This window comes from Theropithecus gelada, chromosome 2, assembly GCF_003255815.1.
Source record: "Theropithecus gelada isolate Dixy chromosome 2, Tgel_1.0, whole genome shotgun sequence".
NCBI lineage: Eukaryota > Metazoa > Chordata > Mammalia > Primates > Cercopithecidae > Theropithecus > Theropithecus gelada.
In genome coordinates this window covers 145815461-145836281 of record NC_037669.1, presented here as the reverse complement: position 1 = coordinate 145836281, position 20821 = coordinate 145815461, and the positions used below count along the sequence as shown (strand labels likewise).

General features: G+C 37.4%; 1 protein-coding gene across 1 annotated transcript in view; it reads right to left on the bottom strand.

Annotated features, from left to right (window-relative positions):
• Positions 1-3404, bottom strand: part of LOC112618488 (phospholipid scramblase 2-like) — a 34358-nt gene extending 30954 nt beyond the window's left edge. The window contains 1 exon segment of the mRNA XM_025375534.1: positions 3329-3404. Coding sequence (XP_025231319.1) covers positions 3329-3356 — 28 coding nt within the window. The 5' untranslated portion in view covers positions 3357-3404.
• Between the last annotated feature and the right edge of the window lie 17417 nt (positions 3405-20821).

Here is a 20821-nt window from a genome sequence, read left to right as displayed (position 1 = left end):
GCAAAAATTTTATGGCAAATACTTCAAAAGCAATTTCAACAAAAACAAAAATAGACAAGTGGGACATAATTAAACAGCTCCTGCACAGCACAGCAAAAGAAACTGTCAGCAAAGTAAAGAGACAACCTATAGCATAGGACAAAAATATTCACAAACTACCTTGCATCTGACAAAAGTCTAGTATTCAGAATCTATAAGAAACTGAAATCAACAAGGAATTAACAAATGACCCCATTAAAAATGGGCAAAGGACATGAACAGACACTTCTCAAAAGAAGACTCACACGCAGCCAACAAGCATATGAAAAAATATTCAACATCACTAACCACGGAGAAATGCAAATTAAAACTGCAACGGGATACCATCTCACATCAGTCATTATGGCTATTACTAAAAAGTCAAAAAATAATGGATGCTGGTGAGGTTCCTGTACTCACTGGTAATGGGAATGTAAATTAGTTTAGCCACTGTGGAAAGCAGTTGGATATTTCCAAAAGAAGTTAAAACAGAACTTAAATCCATTCGACCCAACAATCCTATTACTGGTTATATACCCACAGGAATGCAAATTATTTTACCATAAAGACTCATGCATGCCTATGTTCATCACAGCACTAGTCACAAGAACAAAGACATGGATTCCACCTGGATGTCCATCGATGGTGGACTGGAGAAAGAGGATGTGGTGCATACCCACCATGGAGTACTTTACAGACATAAAAAAAGAATAAAATCATGTCCTTTGCAGTAACATGGATGGAGCTGGAGGCCACTATCATAAGTGAATTAATGCAGGAACAGACAATTACATACAGTGTGTTCTCACATGTAAGTGGGAGCTAAATACTGAGTATACATGGAAACAAAGGCAGGAACAACAAACACCAGAGCCTACTTGAAGGGGGAGGCTTGCGGGAGGGTGAGAGTTGAAAAACTACCTATCAGGCAATATACTCACTACCTGAGTGACAAAATCATACCAAACTCCAACAACATAAAATTTACCCATGTAATAAACATGCACATGTACCCCCTGAACCTAAAATGAAAGTTGAAAAAAAAAAAGTAAGCCTGTATTTTCAGCTGAGTAATTTTATTAGGCAATATTCTGTTTACAGAATTTCGGTAGTCCAGCGAATTTCTTTCATTTCTTCTTTCTGTTTTTGTCTTTCAGTCCAAGGTGGCATATATATATATATATATTTTTTTTTTTTGGCAATTGTAAAAACTTTAATAACATTGTGTCTCTAAAGTATATGTCACTGGATTCATTCAATTAGACATTATGTTGACATATATGATAATGTGTAAGATGATATGTTTATGGTTTTGGGAAATACGACATGCACATCTTTAGGTGGAATTTTTCTGTTGATTACATTATGGCTACTGTGACTACAAAGCTGTTGGTTTGCAAGTCTTCTGTGAACCTGGGGGTTGGGGGATGGAATTAGAACGTTAAAATTCCACAGCTCACTGTTCTTTTGATAGTTTCACAGTTTTCAAAATGACCTTTAGATTGTTTGAGATCACTGCTTAATGTTCAGAGTTCTAAAATTTTGATTTTGCCCATTTTTTCCTGGGTTCTTACTGCTTTGTTTGAGGCACAGATTTTTGGAGCCCTTACTCTGAATTTTTTTGTGCATGTGAAATTGTATATAGACAGAGACTATTATTTGAAATGAAAACAAATAAGAACTACGTCAAATCTATGTACATTGGTAAGTACATAAATATTTCATATACATGAATGACAATGTACTTAATTTAAAAATCCCAAATATGTATTTATTAATTTTTATGTTTTATTAACTATATTACTGTTTTCCATATTGTCTACATGTGTGCATATATAGTGCATATATGTATACATGTTTTAATACTTGCTAATAAGTATAACTATATTGATTTTTAAACATACATGTCACCAGACAAAATATATAATTATGCTAGACAAACAGGTGGTCTTCTAGTTGTTTTGCCAAATAATCTCAATGTTACATTGTTGTATTATTCATAAGTCTATTTAATTTGATAAAGTAATATATTGCTGTCAGTGAACCTAAAATACAAACACTGTTTATAAACACTCATGGTTTAAATACTTTCTAAATCACAGATCTTCAAAGAATAGTAATAATCACATAATTATATTAGTTGGAGAGTTCTCCTGAAGTCTCAGAAGGAAAATGCATTTTGCATTATGCTTCATCCAAATATACAGGTGTCTTAATTTGGGGAAGAAAATTCAGACTTTCCATTGTGAAGTCTCATACTTATGAAACACTCTCTCTCCAGAAGTATTTCCTAGTGGGTTCACTGTAGAAACCTGCAGATCATTTGTAGGTTAACCTTCATCCCGGTTTTACAGATCAAAATATGAGCCTCAGAGATGTTGTGTTATCCATTAGATTTATACATGGAAGAGCTATAAAGTGAATCCAGGTATCCTAAAGAAGAGGAATAGCAGGAATAGTTGACATAGACAATGGATTAGGAAAGAGGGGTATCAATTAGAGTAGGAGAGAAGAGGGTCAGATATATCTCATGTACATGGTGATTTTCAAGTTAGATGTGAGATGAAGTTGGAGGCTTTGTTACACTCCAACTATGGCATTCGTTTTTGTTCTCTCTAGAGAGGAACATGAATGTCTTCTTCCTAGTTTTGGATACTTTGTACTGAGTGGTAGCTTAGAGATTCGTCCCAAACCTGGAGTCCTAGGCAATGTCTCTAAAAATACATAAAAATATTCTTTTGTATTATATGTGTAGCAATGAAGCATCAGCAAAGTAATAAATTCTGAATACTACAGTTTCCCAGTCCAAAGGACTGAATACATGTCTCTGAAATTAATATGTTAAAGTCCTAACTCCCAGTGGTTTTAGGAAGTAGGGATTTTGGCAGATGATTAGGTCACAAGGGAGGAGTTCTCAGAATTGGGAGAAATGCCCTTATAGAAATAGACCCCAGAAAGATCCCTCCCCGTTTCTGCCCTGTGAAGTTACAGTAAGATGTTGGTTATCTGTGAGGAAGTGAACCCTCATCAAACACCGAATCTGTTTAATTTTGGGCTTCCCAACCTCCAGAAGTACAGAAACCAAGAGAAACAGAAACAGAAACCCCCAGTTTATGTTACTATAAGTCACCTAGTCTATGGTATTTGTTACAGCAGCTCAGACTGTTTAACATACCGAGTATGAGTTTAAGGCCCCTATTAGGTAGTTCATGAATGGGAACATATACATAAACAAAAGGGAGTACGTAGTAGTTATAGAGACCAACATTTGAAGCATGTTAGTCTCTGGAAACTACATGTCATTGTCTACCTGGGAGGCGAATTTGAAAAGGCTTCATCCTCCATTCAGCCCACAATCCATAGTCTCTCAAAATTATTGCTAGGAAGAATCTAACATGGGCAGATACAAGCAACCACAACAATATACATTCCATTTAGAACTTTGAAGCTAACTAGTTCTATGGATAATTGTATGCATACCAGGATATAAAGCTTATAATTCTCCCATGGTTTTGGAATGGCAGCAAAGGCTCAAAGCAGTGGCCATGCTTCCTGCAAGCAGTGTGCCACCTCAAAGCAGTATTCACACCTCAAAGCAGTATGTCACACCTCCTATATTCCAATAATTGATCAATTGGAGCCAGTTCCACATGAAGTTTCTGATACCTAAGGCTTTACCACTACATGTTAAACAAAATAAATGGAACAATAAAATAATTATATGATGGTGTATAAAATGGTTTCAGAGCATTGTACATTGTCCTCTGTTGTACTAGTTTCATTACTTTGCACTTTGTGCAAGAAGACACTTACTGAGAGATCTTCTCAGTCATATAGAAAGAGAGAAAGCCTCAGTGGAAAGTAAATTAGAACATTATGTTTTGTAGTAGGGTTTGAGTAAGAGGAAAGTACCTCTTTGGTATCTCAAAATAGGAGGGAAAAGTATTCACAATGTATGAAAGATGAAACAACTTGGATACATTTCGATTACAGGCTCTAGAAGTAGAGTGGTAAGGATACTATGGTAAGTCACTCTCTTGTGTGAGCCCATTTGCCAAGCTTAGCTATGGACAACACAACAGCCTCGGGTGTTTGTAATCTCCTCTGAACAAAGTGAAGGGATCTGGCCTCCTGTGAAGATACATGGGCATGAAGTTACTTCTTCCACTGACCATGATGTCAGTGAAACCCAGGGTGGTGGTGGGGGAGTTGCATTTCCTGTGAATAAGGGCACAGGTTTCGCACCTCACAGCAGCAGCTGGTCAAGACAGATAAGAACCTACTGGCATTAATCAATGGAAACAATAAAGGATAAAGGCTGCCACTTCATGAAAGATGAGCTTAGCCTGTCCAAAATAAATTGTGTAACTTCCCCATGGAGAAGACAAGAGAGGTCAAATAGATCACAGGCAAATAGCAGTCTCATAAGCCCTCCCCTTTATCTGGATCAGTAAAGAGCAAATTAGCCTCCCAGAACTGGGCCCTCTTGTACCCACTAACTTAGGATATAGGTTTCAGAACACTGACATAAAAGTGATGAAATGAAATATGGAAACAACAGTGTCTCACTCTCACAACTAGTATACTCAGATTTTTTAAAGAGAAAGTGCCTCAAAAGCTTCTTCACCCAAAACTGCCCTTTTACTTTTCTCTTTTTTCAGTCACCAAAAAGAATATTCTATGTTCTCTGTTTTTATCAGAATCATGAGGTAATATAGACACCTCAAAGTCCAGAATATATAACGAGTAATATTAATATAATGAGTTTTAACATTAACTTAGTAACATTAAAACTTCAGTTTTTGTATTTATAAATTATACTGCAGGGTTTCTTCTGGTAATAAAATTCCCTGGTAGTGCATATAATCTCAAACACTCTTTTTTTTTTGAATTCTAAAGGAAGTGATCATATTTTGATATATAGATATTAAACTGAATTAAAATTGTAAGCTTACAATTTTAGACAAAACAAAAAAACTAAAATTTGGAAATCTAAAATTGGAAAACAAAGCTGAAGCATGTGTCTGTTGTTAAGTAAGTAGATATACACACAAATAAATACTTTTCATTACATATCAAGACCTGAAATTATGTCACAAACATGCACCAGTAGTTGAAGAGAGCTCTTACCGCCTCAGAAGGAGAAGGCTAGATTAGATATATCCAATAGCAAGAATGAATAAACATTCTTTTAAAAAATTATTCATCAGTTAGAGTACTACCTACATTATATGAAATTAATAAAAAATGGTTTGCAGCATAATGTCATCTAAGTAGAACTGAAAATTAATGGTGCATTAATAATAAAAATAAGAATAATAATGGTGAAACATGCTTACTTTATCCTAATAAAAACTTTAAAATGAAGAAGTTATTATCCTAATTTTAGAGGTAAGAAAACCAAAGCTTAGATAACCTTCATTAATATTTTTGTTCAAATTGAGCTACAAAGTTCAGGTGCCTGAAATCAAATCCTTGTCATATTTGGATTTCAGAAGCAACAATGATTTACTTTTACTTATTTCTTATGGTCGATAATATAATCAAATTTAATTATCCAGCACTTACTTTTGCTACAGATGGATGAAATCAATTTATTATTAGAAGAGTAGTTTGATTAATAATTTTCAAAATGCCGTTCAGAGGCAAGGAGGTGAACTGGGTACTTATTTCTTCAATTGGAAAAGCTGGATCAGTTACAGATTTCACATGAGTTTTATGACCTGTACAATAAAACAGAATGGTGCCCTAAACCAAGAAACTAACAAAAATGGACCACCTTTTAGATTAATTGGGTTTCACAGTTCTGTTTGTTTAAAGCTGATATCCTGTGATCTTGAATGGGAGATGTGGGAACACTGTCTGATGACTTGACAGAATCCTAGAACATATTGTTTTACAATTTGGCCACATGGAAACACCTAGATTATTTTATGTTCTGAGACACTCTATACATTAACAGTGAAAAGAATTAATTCCTTCTCTTAAGAATGTAGTTGCTTCAATAAAACATACCTATATTTTCAGCAAGATAAGAAAGTGTAATATGATTTTATTACATTTTATTACATTTGGTGAGTTCATGGGTTTAAATCAGACAGTAGCTCGAATCACCCAGTTTTTCAAAGTTCAAATACTAGTTCCCTCTCACATTTATAAAATAATAGCTGGGTGAAGTGGCTCATGCCTGTCATCCCAGCACTTTGGGAGGCCAGGGCAGGCGGCCTGGGAGACCTGAGGTGGGGAGTTAGAGACTAGCCTGACCAACATGGAGAAACCTCATCTCTACTGAAAACACAAAATTAGCCAGACGTGGTGGCACATGGCTGAAATCCCAGCTACTCCGGCGGCTGAGGCCGGAGAATTGCTTGAACCGGGGAGGCAGAGGTTGGGGTAGGCCAAGATCGCGCCATTGCACTCCAGTCTGGCCAACAAGAGTGAAACTCCAAAATTAGAGCATTATGTCCCTGGATATGAGTACTTCACCGCCAGTTTTACCACAAAGGGAAGTTCAAATAAATCTTTCACATGTTATCTTGCATTTTAACTTATGCACATCTATACGTAAGAAAAACTCAGTTACAAAATACAAGCTCGCTCATTAGTGTTTTGATTGGCCCTCCTCTTCCTTACATTATTTACTATTACTATGCCACTAATAGTTATTAAAGTTTTCATATTACATGGCTTTATATTCTTTCCAATTATACTGTTAAAGGAAAATACTCTTCATTAAAATAAAATCTCAAAAATCTCATATACATACACAATCACGCGCCTGGAAGCCAGAAAAGTTTTCTGTTTATTCATTGTTTTATTTTTTTCCCAGACCTTTACCAAGGTGAGCAGGGGCCAGCAACGGGCACGAAGGAGGTCATCCAGGAAGGCTTCCTGCCCCAAATGAACAGTGATTACATACATACCTGTCAGACAAGGGTGAATGAGTTAATTAGTCGTTTTAAGAAATTAAAAAATCCCATGTTTATGAAATAAAATATTTTTTAAACATGCCAATGATGGCAATTTAGAAATGTTATATGAATATTAAACATCCTACATATTCATACTACATGATTATTTAATGTCTTTTTAAATACATAGTAAATGATAATTTTATATATCTATTAAATTATATATGTGAATGTGGATGGATGTATATATACACACATAGAAGAGTAAATTTACTGTTTACCTTTTCAAAATTCTTTACCAAACAAACATTGGATGTCATTTGCTAAGACAATGGTTCTGAAGTCTGGTCTCCAGATCAGCAGAATCAATATCACATTAGAAATTGTTAAAATGCAAATAAATTCTCTGGGAAAGTCTGATACCCACTCAGTCAGAAACGCTGTGGATGGGCCCAGCAATCTTTATTTTATCAGGTTCTCCAGGAAATTTATATATATTGTAAAATTTGACAACAATCCCTGTGCCAAAAGATCCCTAGCTTATAGGTTATGTGTCATGGATATACCTGCTCCAAATTTTAACTAGAAATGATATTTTAAAATAAGTTTTAAAGGCAAGTGGTTAAATGATTTCAGAATAACTGAACTCTGTATCTTAATTTGTTTTGTGTTGTTGTAACAGAATACCACACACTGGGTAATTTATAAACAAATAGAAATGATTTCTCATAGTTTTGGAGTCACAGAAGTCCAAGATCAATGCATTGGCAGGTTTGCTGTCTGGTAAGGGCCTAGTCTCCACTTCCAAGATGGTACCTTGAACCCTGCATAATCTGGAGAGGAGAAACGCTGATTCTTATGAGACAAAAGAACAGAAGAGAGAAAATCTGTTCCCACAATCCTTTGTATAACAGCATTAATTCATTCATGGGAGCTCCATCCTCATGACCTAAACACTTTCTAGTAGGCCCCACCTTCTAACACTGTTGTACTAGGGGTTAAGTTTCAATATGAGTTTTCAGGGGACAAAACATTTGGACCATAACATTATGCAAGTATGATACTCAGATATCAAACAGACTTTCACTTTAAAGGGGAAAAGTGAGTAACATAATAATAGATAATGTCATTGTGCTGCTTGCTATCAATATGCCAGACATGGCTCAAAGGAGTTTTCATATCAAAACTCATAAAATTCTTAAAACAACCCTTTGAACTGTATTGAAACTATTTAGAAGTATGGCCTCTGCGGACTAGTTGGTTCCCCCTGTTAACAGGCCTATTTTACAGATGGGAACATTAAGACATAGAAAAGTTATGTGACTTGCCCAAAGCACAGAACTGCTCAGAGGAAACTGAAGCACAGAGCTCAAATGCGGCAGAGCTGAGATACTAATTCTAATGGGACATTTCCGCAGTCTCCACTTTCAATCATGAGAAAATGCTGATGTTTATAATAAATCATTTTAAATACTTAAATTTTATTCATGAACCATTCTCTTCTGAGGAGCATTTTATGGATATGACAAAACTACTGGTAGGTGGGTACAAATGGAGACATTTAGGACTAGTTAGGCCAGACTACATTTGAGAATTTGGCCAGCAAAGTAGCCTGCTTGTGTGTTTTTAATTTGAGAGACATTAGCTGGGCTGCAGTTTTGGTTCTCTACTGATACGTTTTGGAAGTATGTCTTCTCTCAATCTTATATTAAAATGTGACCTTCAGTATTGGAGGTGGACCCAGTGCAGGGTGTTTGGATCATGAAGGCAGAACTGTCTTGAATGGCTTTGTGCTATCCTCGTGGTAATGAATGAGTTCTCACTCTATTAATTCACATGAAAGCTGGTTGTTTTTTATGCCACCTTCTCCTCTCTCTCTCTTACTCCCTCTCCTACCATGTGACATACCTACTCCCTCTCTGCCTTCCACCATGAGTAGAAATTTCCAGAGGCCTCACCAGAAGCTGAGCAGATACTGGTGCCATGTTAGTATAGCCTGAAGAACTATGAGCCAATTAAATCTCTTTTCTTTATAAATACCCAGTCTCAGATATTTCTTTATAGCAATGTAAAACAGACAAACGCACCTACCTTCCCTCATTCCTGGATGTCTTATACCTGTAGTACTATGCATTTATCTTACTTGTCTGGCCCAAGCAGGCAGTTGAGTCATGAGTCTTGGTTATCAGGTTTAGTCCTAGTCAATATGAGTCCTAAAACAAAGCTCACAGAGACATACAAGTTCATGATGGGATATATCTCCTTTATTTTTTTACTGGCATGGGATTACTTTGTTCCCTTCTCGACCCTACCCATGTGAGGAGTTTCTCTGTGAGAACTTCACATCATTCTCCTTAGAAGTCAGAATGTAATCTGCTGTGAGTTATGGCGAACAAGAAAACAAATAGAAATCTGTAGGAGTTGCCTGATAATAATTCAAATCCCCAGGGTATACATTTTCCATTTGAGTCACAGATCAGAAAATGATTCAATAAATACGGTTGATGCAAATCTCAGGCAGATTTTTTTTTTCTTTTTTCTTTTTTAATAGTCTATTAAGCTTTGTTAACTGAGACTCCCTGTTCTCCAACTACCCAACCCATAGGTGGCCTGCAGCACCTGGTAAACAGAAAGGATAGATGTAATTGAAGGACTCCTTTTATTGCAGGGCAATTGACAAAAGTCACTAGAAAATAAATTCCCACCATTCCCAAGTGAACGGATTTCAATCTGGTGGAACAGACTAGACTACATGGAACTATACTGATTCTGATATGACTCAGCAGAGAGAACAAAAGGCCTGAGATACTTAGAAACTCTAGTGAGTATACAAGTCAAGATGCTTTACATATCTCAAATTCTTTTTTTTACTTTCTCTGCCTTCATTTGTGAAACAAATTTCTCCTAAGACCTTTCTTTAGTGGGGCACCAGTAAGTCCACCGGTGGCTACAACTGTAAATACGCTTGAATTCAGTGCACATGGATTTTCCTTATTATAACATCAGCAGTGTGTGGTTGGTGACTCATTTGCAGAGTCTGCGGGAGTGCAGGGGCTAGTGCAGACTCAGCTGTAACTGAGACTTAAGCCCAGCTTGGCCAGACACCCACTACATTTTTACCTCACTACACTGTTGTGGGCTCAAGACTGAGTCTCCTTCTGTCTCCCAGGCTGGAGCACAGTGGCGCCATCTCGGCTCACTGCAAGCTCCACCTTCCGGGTTCACGCCACTCTCCTGCCTCAGCCTCCCTAGTAGCTGGGACTACAGGATCCCGCCACCACACCTGGCTAATTTTTTTGTAGTTTTAGTAGAGATGGGGTTTCGCCGTGTTATGCATGATGGTCTCGATCTCCTGACCTCGTGATCCGCACCGCCTCGACCTCCCAAACTGTTGCGATTACAGGCGTGAGCCACCGAGCCCGGCCGAATGCAAACATTCTTGATTCTGCTTCCTTTCCCTCCTTGTTTTTTGTCTCTCTGACTATATTCTCTTTGATAGCATATTTAATATTTACTCAGTTTAATTAAGCATATTTTAATTTACTTGTAGGTTAAGTTGATCCCTAGTTTTGTTACTGGAAAGGGGTCCTGATCTAGACCGCAAGAGGAGAGTTCTTGGACCTCACTCAAGAAAGAATTAGAGGCAAGCCCATAGACTGAAGTGAAAGCAAGTTTATTAAGAAAGTAAAGGAATAAAACAATGGATACTCCATAGACAGAGCAGTGGCATGGGCTACTTGACTTAATATTCTTATAGTTATTTATCAATTATATCTAAACAAGGGGTGGATTATTCATGAGTTTCCTGGGAAAGAAGCGGGTAATTCCCAGAACTGAGAGTTCCTTCCCTTTTGATATCGTGTAGGGTAACTTCCAGATATTGCCACGGCATTTGTAAACTGTCATGGTGCTGGTGGGAGTGTCTTTTAGTTTGCTAATGCATTATAATTAGCATATAATGAGCAGTGAGGAAGGCCAGAGATCACTTTCCTTGACATCTTGGTTTTGGTGGGTTTTGTCTGGCTTCTTTATGGCAACCTGTTTTATCATCAAGGTCTTTGTGACTCGTATCTTGAGATACCTCCCGTGTCTTCCTTTGACTAAGAATGTCTAACCTCCTGGGAATGCAGCCCTATAGGTCTTAGACTTACTTTATCCAGCCTCTATTCAAGATAGAGTTGCTCTGGTTCAAATGCCTCTGACAGTTTCGTATGACAGTGACTCTCCCACCTGCATCAGTTCATTCTATAAAACATTACTTATTTAGGCACCACTTGTATTAGCTAAGTAGGTATAATAAGAAAGTATTCTACAAATTATATAAACTAGTCATTTGTTAGGCCCACAAAACTTCAATACTTAACCCTTACCCTTACAACTTCAGCTTTGTATCTTTTTTTTCTATTAAAAAGCTTTAAAATCAAGTGATTTAAAAACATGCATAGTATATCCTAAAATATTTTACATAAAATTAAAAATGTTGAGTAGGAAATGTATGTTAATTACAAATTAGATACATCTTTAAAGTCTTATTTTTCCTCCCACATTTCTTCTTTACTACAATATAACTAGCTTGTTTACAAACAAAACCAAGATCACTAAATAAATAATATACAGCTGTTAAAATACTAAAGGCTGATCTATTTTTTCAGGATATTAAATGAACTTTGTATCTTGCTCCTTCCTTTTGCCTGTTTTATGTTCCATCAATAAAATGCAGCTGTTTAAAGAGACCGGACCAGAATAATATTCAAGAGTAAATACGTTGTCAGGAATGTTTGAAGGGAATTGTTTATACAAAAATATTGAACAATAGAATAGGAGAGGAAGCTTGAAAACAGATCTACAAATCCATGAAAAGTTAATAGCTGGCAAAAGTAGCATTACAAATCAGTAGAAAAGATGAACTCTTTGCTGTTATTGGAGTGATTAGCTATTTATATACAATAAAATTAGATATCTACTCATAACATACATTTAAAAAGTTCCAAGTGCAGTAATGACCTGTGTATGAAAAATAAACCTGCAAAACAAAAGAAAAAAAAATACAAACCTTGAAAAAATTGATAAATATGATGATTTAAAATTTCTCTACACAACAAAAATATTATTTCACAAATAACATGAATTGAAAGCCATATCCTGAGAGAAGATATTTACAATGCATACAAACTTATAAAAGATTTGGTTGCATAAAAAGAAACTCCTACAAATTAATAAGAAAGTTGACAGCAAACAAATACAAAAATACGGGAGGCGGAGCTTGCAGTGAGCTGGGATCCGGCCACCGCACTCCAGCCTGGGCGACAGAGCCAGACTCAGCCTCAAAAAAAAAAAAAAAAAAAAAAAAAAAAAAAAAAAAAAAAATTATTAAAGTATGCAAAAAGATGATTCACATTAGAGGAAACATGAACGTCTAATTAACAAATGAAAACATACTCAACCTTACCGTTTCATGCAGATGAAAACAAGAATGAGATTCCCAGTTAAAAATATTGGAAATTCACCAAAACAAAACATAACCCAACAATACCAGATCTGATGGGAGATGTAAAGCTGTAGTGATGGTCATACACTGGTGTTCAGACAATAAATTGGTATTATTTATTTGTAGAGCAATATTACAATATTTCATAATGATGTTTAGACCCTTAGAAGCAGCAATTTTACTCATAAGGATAATGATAAATGCTTTTTTTTTGACGTGAGCAAAAGGATACATGTACAGAAATATTCACTGAAGTTGATTATAGAGGAAAGTTGGTATATTATTCAAGGTTCTCCAGAGAAAGAGAACCAACAGGGAAAAAAAAAGTGAATATATACCGTGTGTGTGTGTGTGTGTGTGTGTGTGTGTGTGTGTAAACAAAAACTGTGGGCAGTCATTGATTTGGAGTGAGCTCACGCACTAGACTCCAACAAACCAGATTAAACCACAGCAGAGTCACTCATGCCAAATGTCACGTAATCATACTGCAACTTTAAGGAAGCAGATAGATCCCAAGCAGACCATTTTTTTTTTTCCTGAAAACAGGAAATTTCAATCTGATTGAGTCAGCATAATAAGGAAGTCGCTCTGCTTTAACCCTTACAAAAAAGTAACCTGAAGTAACCTAATGTTAACCAATCATTTTTTTTTAATTGTTCCATTTCCTTGTTCCCACTTTACAAGGTCCATTGTCCTTTTATTGTCTAGTCAATGAGAATGATGAGAGTTTATTTCCTGGTGACATTTGTAAGTTGGCCTACAATAAGAGGAGTAGCATCAGCCTTCAATTACATTGCTATCCTTTCTGTTTACCAGGAGCCACAGGCCACCTGTGGATTGAGTAGCTGGAGAACAAGGAGTCTCAGTTAACATAGATTAGTTGATTATTAAAAAAAATAAAAAAAACTGCATGAGATTTGCATCAGGTATATTCATTGACTCATTTTCTAGTCTGCGACTGCACTGTAACTTACTTCATTTTCAGGAGCCAATGTTTCTCTAATGATCGTAACAAACTTTTTGCTAGAATAAATTCTTTAAGACTGAATTCTGATTCTTTTGATTATTTCAGATTGACAGAGCTAAAGACAATGGAAACAGTATCAATAGAAAGAAAGCTACAGGACTTCTTACAGGCCACAGTACCAGAACATCAAGCTATTTGGCTGCAGATGTGTACTACTCTTCAAGATAAGAAAAAGCAGTAATCCTGAAGGCAATTCGGAAGTCATCAGGTCTGCCTCCTTGGTTTTCAGTGGGGGAGAGAGCCATTGCCTTGGTTTCAGCAGGCTAGACAATGGCAGCCTGGAGCCTGGAAAATGAGAATTCCACTCAGCTGAGCCTTGGGAGTGGATGTGACTCTCACATTGCAGAGCTTTGAGGGCACAACCCCCACCCGAAAGAGCCTTGCAGGACTGGGTCTCGAAGACCGAGCATCAAACTAAAAAGAATTATTCTTGAGCCTCAAGATCTAATGGCATTTGTTTGCTAGGTTTTGAACTTTATTTGGATATGTTACTCCTCTCTTCCTCCCAACTTCTCCATTTTGTAATGGGAAAGTCCATTCTATGCCTGTCCCACTATTATAATTTGCAAGTATATAACTTATCTGGTTTCACAGGCTCACAGCTGGAAAGAAATTTTGCCTCAGGATGAATTTGTACCTTGAGTCTCATTCATATCTGATTTAGATGTTTCTTAAGTGAGACTTTGAAGTTCAGAGTTGATGATAGAATGAGTTATGGATTTTGGTGCTATTGGGATAGAATTAATACATTTTACATGCAAGAAAGACATGAATGATGGGGGCCAGGGCTGGAATGTTATGAACTAAATGTTTGTGTACCTCTCCTGCCAAATTCATATGTTGAAACTCTCACCCCTAATGTGATGATATTTGGAGTCAAGGCCTCTGGAAGTTAATTAGGTTTATAAAGGTGGGGGTCTCATGATGTGATGAGTGTCCTTATAACAGGAAGAAGAGAAACCAGAGCTTGGACTCTCTGCCATATGAGAACACAGTAAGAAGCTGGCTGTCTCCAAGACAGAAAGAGGTCCCTCACCAGAAACCAGGTCTGCTGGTACTTTGATTTTGAACTTCCCAGGCTCCAGAACTGTGAGAATCAAGCATCTCCTGTTTAGGACAGCTTATGATATTTTGTTGTAGCAGCCTGGGCCGACTAAGATAAGACTGAAGAGATATGGGTGTCAATGACTGGTGAGTACACAAAAGGAAGTGAGGAGCATGGCATGTATTTTCTCTAAGAAAATGTTGATCATCTTAGAGAAGATTTACATCAACATGAAGAGACCTATGGTAGAAAAATACAGAATTAAATGCACTGCAGGTGAAAGTTCAGATGAGTGCCAAAAAAAACTTGTTTTTGGAAACTGGAGGAATGGAGATCTTTTCCATGTCATGGCAGGCAGCTCAGCTGAATTGTATCGTGCAATGTAAATGTAAAGTTACTTACTATTTTATTCTTTTGAAATAAATAAGTATCTTATAAGAAGCTACTTTGAGACAGTGTAAGTACTGCATACTGCTTTTCCTTAAAGGTTCATCACTAATTTTAGCAGCCACTGATGTTTCCTTGCTGGAATAAAATTATTGTGATGATGACTGTCAAATGGTCTTTTCCTACCTTCATCATTTCTTCTATATTTTTTAGTTGACTTCTACTGCAACAAACAAACAAAAACCCCTTTTCTTTCTTCTTTCCTTTTCATCTAATCCCTCCCTTTCTTCTTTCCTGCTTTCTCCTTTACTTTTTGGAGCAGATAAGTTCTTGAGGGAGCCATGAATCATATCAAAAAAGTGTCATATTATTTTAGCTACTGGATTGATGGTGACTATTGTTTTCCTTGTCAGAAAATAATTACTAAAGAAAGTAAAATATAGACACTCTCTTAACTGATCTTAATTTACCCAACTCCTTGGATTGACATTTCCTATTCTGTCGGTAAGACCTAATTATTAGCTCAAATTATGTTGAATACGCTTGACAATTACATCAAGAGAGTCCCTATTGATTCTCTAGTTCTAGGGTACATCTACTCTCTCAAAAGTTCTACACCAAATAAAGGTGATTTGTATTTATTTGTAAATCAGTTTATACGAAAGATTATTGTAGTTACAGAAAGTAAATATTTTTACTTGCTTTGATTAAATATTAATATAAAAGATTGTTTCTATGTAAATCATAGTAAAAATTTATTGTTTTACACTAAGATACCTTTGAAAGTGTCTTAGAATTCGGACTCTATTGAAACAAAAATAAACTGTGTATTTTTATACAAGAAAGACAATGCAGAATAGTAGACCCACACTTGGCCCTTGCCGCTACTTAAAAGACTGATAAATAAATAAATGATAATAACAAAATAATAAAATTTACCCTTAATTTATTTTAAGTATATTCATCTTTTTTACAGATATGCTTGTTCATCTTTTATTGACTTTTTTACTTACACAACTAATTACTAATACCAATCTCCTCAGATAAATGAACTTTGGTTATTTTGATAGCTTTCAGGACCTGAAATGTATTATCAGCTCACACTGTAAATTTGAAAGATAGATAATTCAACAATTTTAGGCCATCTACCATGTATACAAGTTTTTGGTGATGAGGGAGATACCAAATCACCATGAGAAAATTTCTGTAGACAAAGTAACTTTTCCATCTGAAAAGGCTAGACTAGTTTCAGGTAAGCCATGCTGCTTGGCGGGGGGCGGGGGGGGGGGGAACGAGCTTTAGAGAAGTCCGCCACCAGGATTCCTAGAGACTGAGAGAGAGCTATGAGGAGGAAAGGACACTTGATCTTTCCCACCTCAGCCTCTCAAAGTGGTGGGATTACAGGTGTCAACCACCACGTCTGGCCCCAACCTGAACTTCTTAATGTGACTAGGGCACTGTATGATGTAGCCACTCTTTAGATGTCCCACCCCCTGCATGTCTTTCACTCATGAAGGAACACAAAACCAGTGGCCTAACCACATTTCAGACCCCTGAGGTGACTTCTGTTTATGTTCTTTCCTTTCCCTGAAATAATCTTCTCACTTCCCTTTTGTCCAGCAAGCTTTCTTAGTTTAAAAGTTACTTCCCCTAATTTCCTAACCATTAAAACTGAGTTCAGTGTCCCTACTAACCCTCTCCATAGTACTCTGAATCCTATAATCACACATTCCCTAGGTATAATTGACCTTAAGCACCTTGTAGAAAATAATTTTTGTTGCTTATTGAGACATCGTACCTAGCATAACTCTTGGCCCAGTGTAGAAGCTCTGTATGTACTTGTTAAATAGTTGATGAGCAGTTTCAGTGCCCCTAAATCAATCAGCTTTACATTTTTTATATTCACTTCCTCAATTATAAAGTTTACAAATACATTTATGTGAATTATTTGAGTGAATCTATCTTATTCGTAAAAACCAAAATAGATTTGCAAAACAAACAAAAAAAAAAGACTTTTGTGAGTAAATTATCTTCTGCTTGTGACTTGCAATAATGGGGAGAGAATTCAGACAGTATGATTTAGCAGAAATGTGCTTAGTAGGTGCCATGGTTTAAAGGCATGTGTCCCCCCAAATTCATTTGTTGGAAACTAAGACCCATTTTGACAGTATTCAGATATGAGGTCTTTAGGATGTGATTAAGTCATGAGGGCACCATTCTCACGAATTGGATCGGTGACGTTTTAAAAGGGCTCAGTTGGGTCCCTGTTGACCTTCTGCCTTCCACCATGTGAGAATGCAGCAACAAGGTGCCATCTTGGAAGCAGAGAGCAGCCCTCACTACACACCAGAATCTGTTGGTGACTTGATCTTGGACTTCTCAGCTTCATGAACTATAATTAACAAATTTTAGTCATTTATAATTACACTGTCCCTGTCTAAGTTGTTTTGGTATAGAAGCCCGAGCGGACCGGGTAGTAAAGTAAGATCTAATTAACTCTGTAAAGTCAATATAACTGAGAATTTCTCTAAGATATTTCCAGGTGGTTGCAGACTATTGGCAATGCCCGATTAAAGCTGAAATTTTTCCTAGCAACTACCTCCTTTGCTGAAATAAATAGGTCAATGTTTGTTCCCTATCACTGCCAGACAGAATAACCTTAATGTGTTAATGATGGAAAACTCCCAGAATCCACAGGTAGAAACAAATTGTCTTTAGTGGGCAAGCAGATCAATTTTCCAAATCTAGTCAGAATTCAATGTGGGTAAATTTATAATCTGCATTTTGGCATAAATCTGATGTTTCCTACCGTATAAACATTAACAGTAGATTAACGTTAACTTGAATGCTTGGTGTGTGTGTCTGTGTGTTGGGGGTTGTTAAGTGCAGAGCTCTGTGACCAGCTGTACTTATTGCTTATCATTCTATGGCCCTCTCAGTTTGTAAATCATGAGTTGAAACCCTGTATTGTCAGTTGTTTCATCTGGTTTCAGGGACCCAGATTATTGTTCCTCTCTCTCTCTTTTATTTTCTTGAGAAGCAGTTTCACTCTTGTCACCTAGGCTGGAGTGCAATGGCGTGATCTCGGCTCATTGCAACCTCTGCCTCCCAGGTTCAATCAATTTTCCTGCCTCATCCTCCCCAGTAACTGCGATTATAGGCGCCCACCACCATGCCCAGCTCATTTTTGTATTTTTAATAGAGACGGGGTTTCACCATTTTGGCCAGGTTGGTCTTGAACTCCTGACCTCTGACCTCAGGTGATCCACCTGTCTTGGCCTCCCAAAGTGCTGGGTTACAGGCAAGAGCCACTGAGCCCAGCTACTGTCCCTCTCTTAAAATGGCTTGCCACATTTTGACAGTATAAGGCTAAGAAAAAAAAAAATACTTTAACGCAGAAGCCAGAGACTGTGTTCGCCCCTGTGCCTTAATTTCCTTTAATCTACACTTCTGTGAGCTGAACATCATTCCCTAGCTTGGCATCTTGCATAGACATTTTTTTTTTTTTTTTTTTTTTTTGCGGAGATAGTATTCTTCCTAGGGTTTAAATGAATTTTATTTGCTATTCAAATCATAATACAGAAATTTAATTTAGCCCAAATCTTCCTCATTGGCTTTGAGACACTTCCCTGTGTTTCGAAACCCATTGATTTTTATCAACACATAGCCCTTTTCATTTTTTACACTTGTTCTACTGCAGGAACCTGCTCAGGTCTCTGAACCTGCATTAGAATACTGAATCTTGACACTGACCTTATAAGGTAGATAACATAATCAATTGACAACGATACTATTGACTATTGAGGGAAATGAAGGCACAAGGAGGAGCACAGAGCTTGAAGGAGACAGTGCCAGGTGCAGGAACGTGGTCCTAGGAAACTCAGGCAGTGTATGCTGGGCTAGGGACAGGAAAGGAGAGAGGCAGGATATGGAGGGAAACCCTGTACACTTTTCTGGCACTTTAAGCACTCGGAGCACTTCATTGTGCCCAGAGACATTTTAAATCATTCCATTCTTACTGATGGCAGGGATTCTCTACAGAGTCTTTTCTAGTTACCCTAAAGTTACAGTCGCTCTTTTTGAGCCCAAATGCAGTTGAAGCTTTAGTACTTATGCCTAGAGTAGCTAGCTAACTTGATGCTGGAAGCCCAGACACCGATTTTCTGGCAACTTAATTGCCTGTGGCTGGTGCTTTTTGTTTTTTCCTCTCCCAGCCTTGTCTCTGCTTTCACTTACACGCCCCTCACTCTTCAGCCCTCCCCCAAGAGGTACATAGGAGAGGTACTGACATCCCTTAAATCTTGTCTTCCTCCTCCCTCCCTATTCTCCCCATTCCTCACTGACCACCTACCTAGAACTTTCTTCCCAAGACCAAAAATACAGCTCCATGCCCCATCCATTGCAGCTTTTCCTCCTCAACATTTTCCCTAGTCAGGCACACGCAGTGACTTTCCATTCACTGTTATGACTCACATAGCAGAAATAAAAAAATACGCAACATTTCCTCAAATCTCATTAAGATTACAGTTAAACTTTGAAAAACAATTCCTGGTATTTTCTTAATTAAATATCGATTTTTTCATGTGTGATTATTTTTCTCTATGTAATTATGCAATGATAAGATATTTCTCTAGTATAGGTTCTGCAGAAAATATGTGGGGTTTTGCTCAGATCTTCTTTGCAGAGTTGAAGAAAAAAATGTTTAGATCAGTTTAGTTTTATTTTACTTAACCAAAGATTCAGAATCCTGTTTAGAGAGAGACAAATAATGAAAGTAAGATGTAACTGTCACAGAGATAATGTCAATACTCTAAGCCTTATTTTGGGTCAATTTTGACACATTAGGGCCAGTTTGGAAATCCTATTTCCACTCTCTTCTGTAACTGGCATAACAATGCCATTGGGATTCAGCTATGCAAGTACCTCCACTTTTCTTGACATGCTATCTCTACCAAGCACACGCTCTGAGTGAGTTCCATGGGTACACTTCATCGTTGGAATTTGGCATCTGGCGATTTGTTTAGGCTTGTGGGAAATCATCTAGACTTGGCTTTTCTTTGAAGATCTCCTGCATACTAATGTTCTCACCACTTGCCATTTGGAGCTATTGAGGTCCAGGGCACTAACACCATGAGGAGAGCTGCTGTTATAAGAATTGTGCTGAATATGAAAGAGAGACTCTTCCACATGCCCTTATTGCTTAAGCACACTTTTCCATTGCGTGAGGAATATTGTGGGTTGTTCATGTCATCTTTCAACTCAATCTTCATTACAAAAGAGATTACTAAATTCTCACCAGCTTCTGACAGGTGGAAAACCTAGTTTCCAACTCTGGTACAGATTTTACTACAAAGTGTCATGTACTTGCTCCTTTTTAAAGGAGATTTGAAAGGAAAAGGCAGTTAAACATGATGGGGACAGGAGGCAGAGAAATTCTAGGCAGAAAAGGGTGAGTCCCCAGTGAAAACTCTACCTTCAAGCTGAAATGCCTGAAACCCTGGCCCAAAGTGAGAATTTATATCCATGTTTTTCTCCTTGAATGTTGCCTTTTCCTAAACTGCCCATGGCTCTCCCTGCCCGCAATCCTGTGCCTACAAAGACCCCAGACTCAGTCAGAGAGGAGTGGAGACTATGGCTGGACATTGGAGAGAAGCAGCTTGACTTCAGAGGGATAGCTTGACAGTGTAACTTCAGAGAAGAATCCAGCTGGAGATGGCCAGACTTCAGGGGAAGATCACCTACCCCACTGTCCCCTTTTCAGCTCCCTTTTCCACTGAGAGTCACTTTCCTCAGCAATAAAATCCCCGCATTTACCATCCTTCAGTTGTTTTTGTGACCACATTTTTCCTGGACGCCGGACAAGAGCCTGGGAGCCATGAGTGCAGATATAAAAGGCACTAACACTCGCCCTTTGCCCTTGCTGGTGGAGGGCAGACAAGACAAAG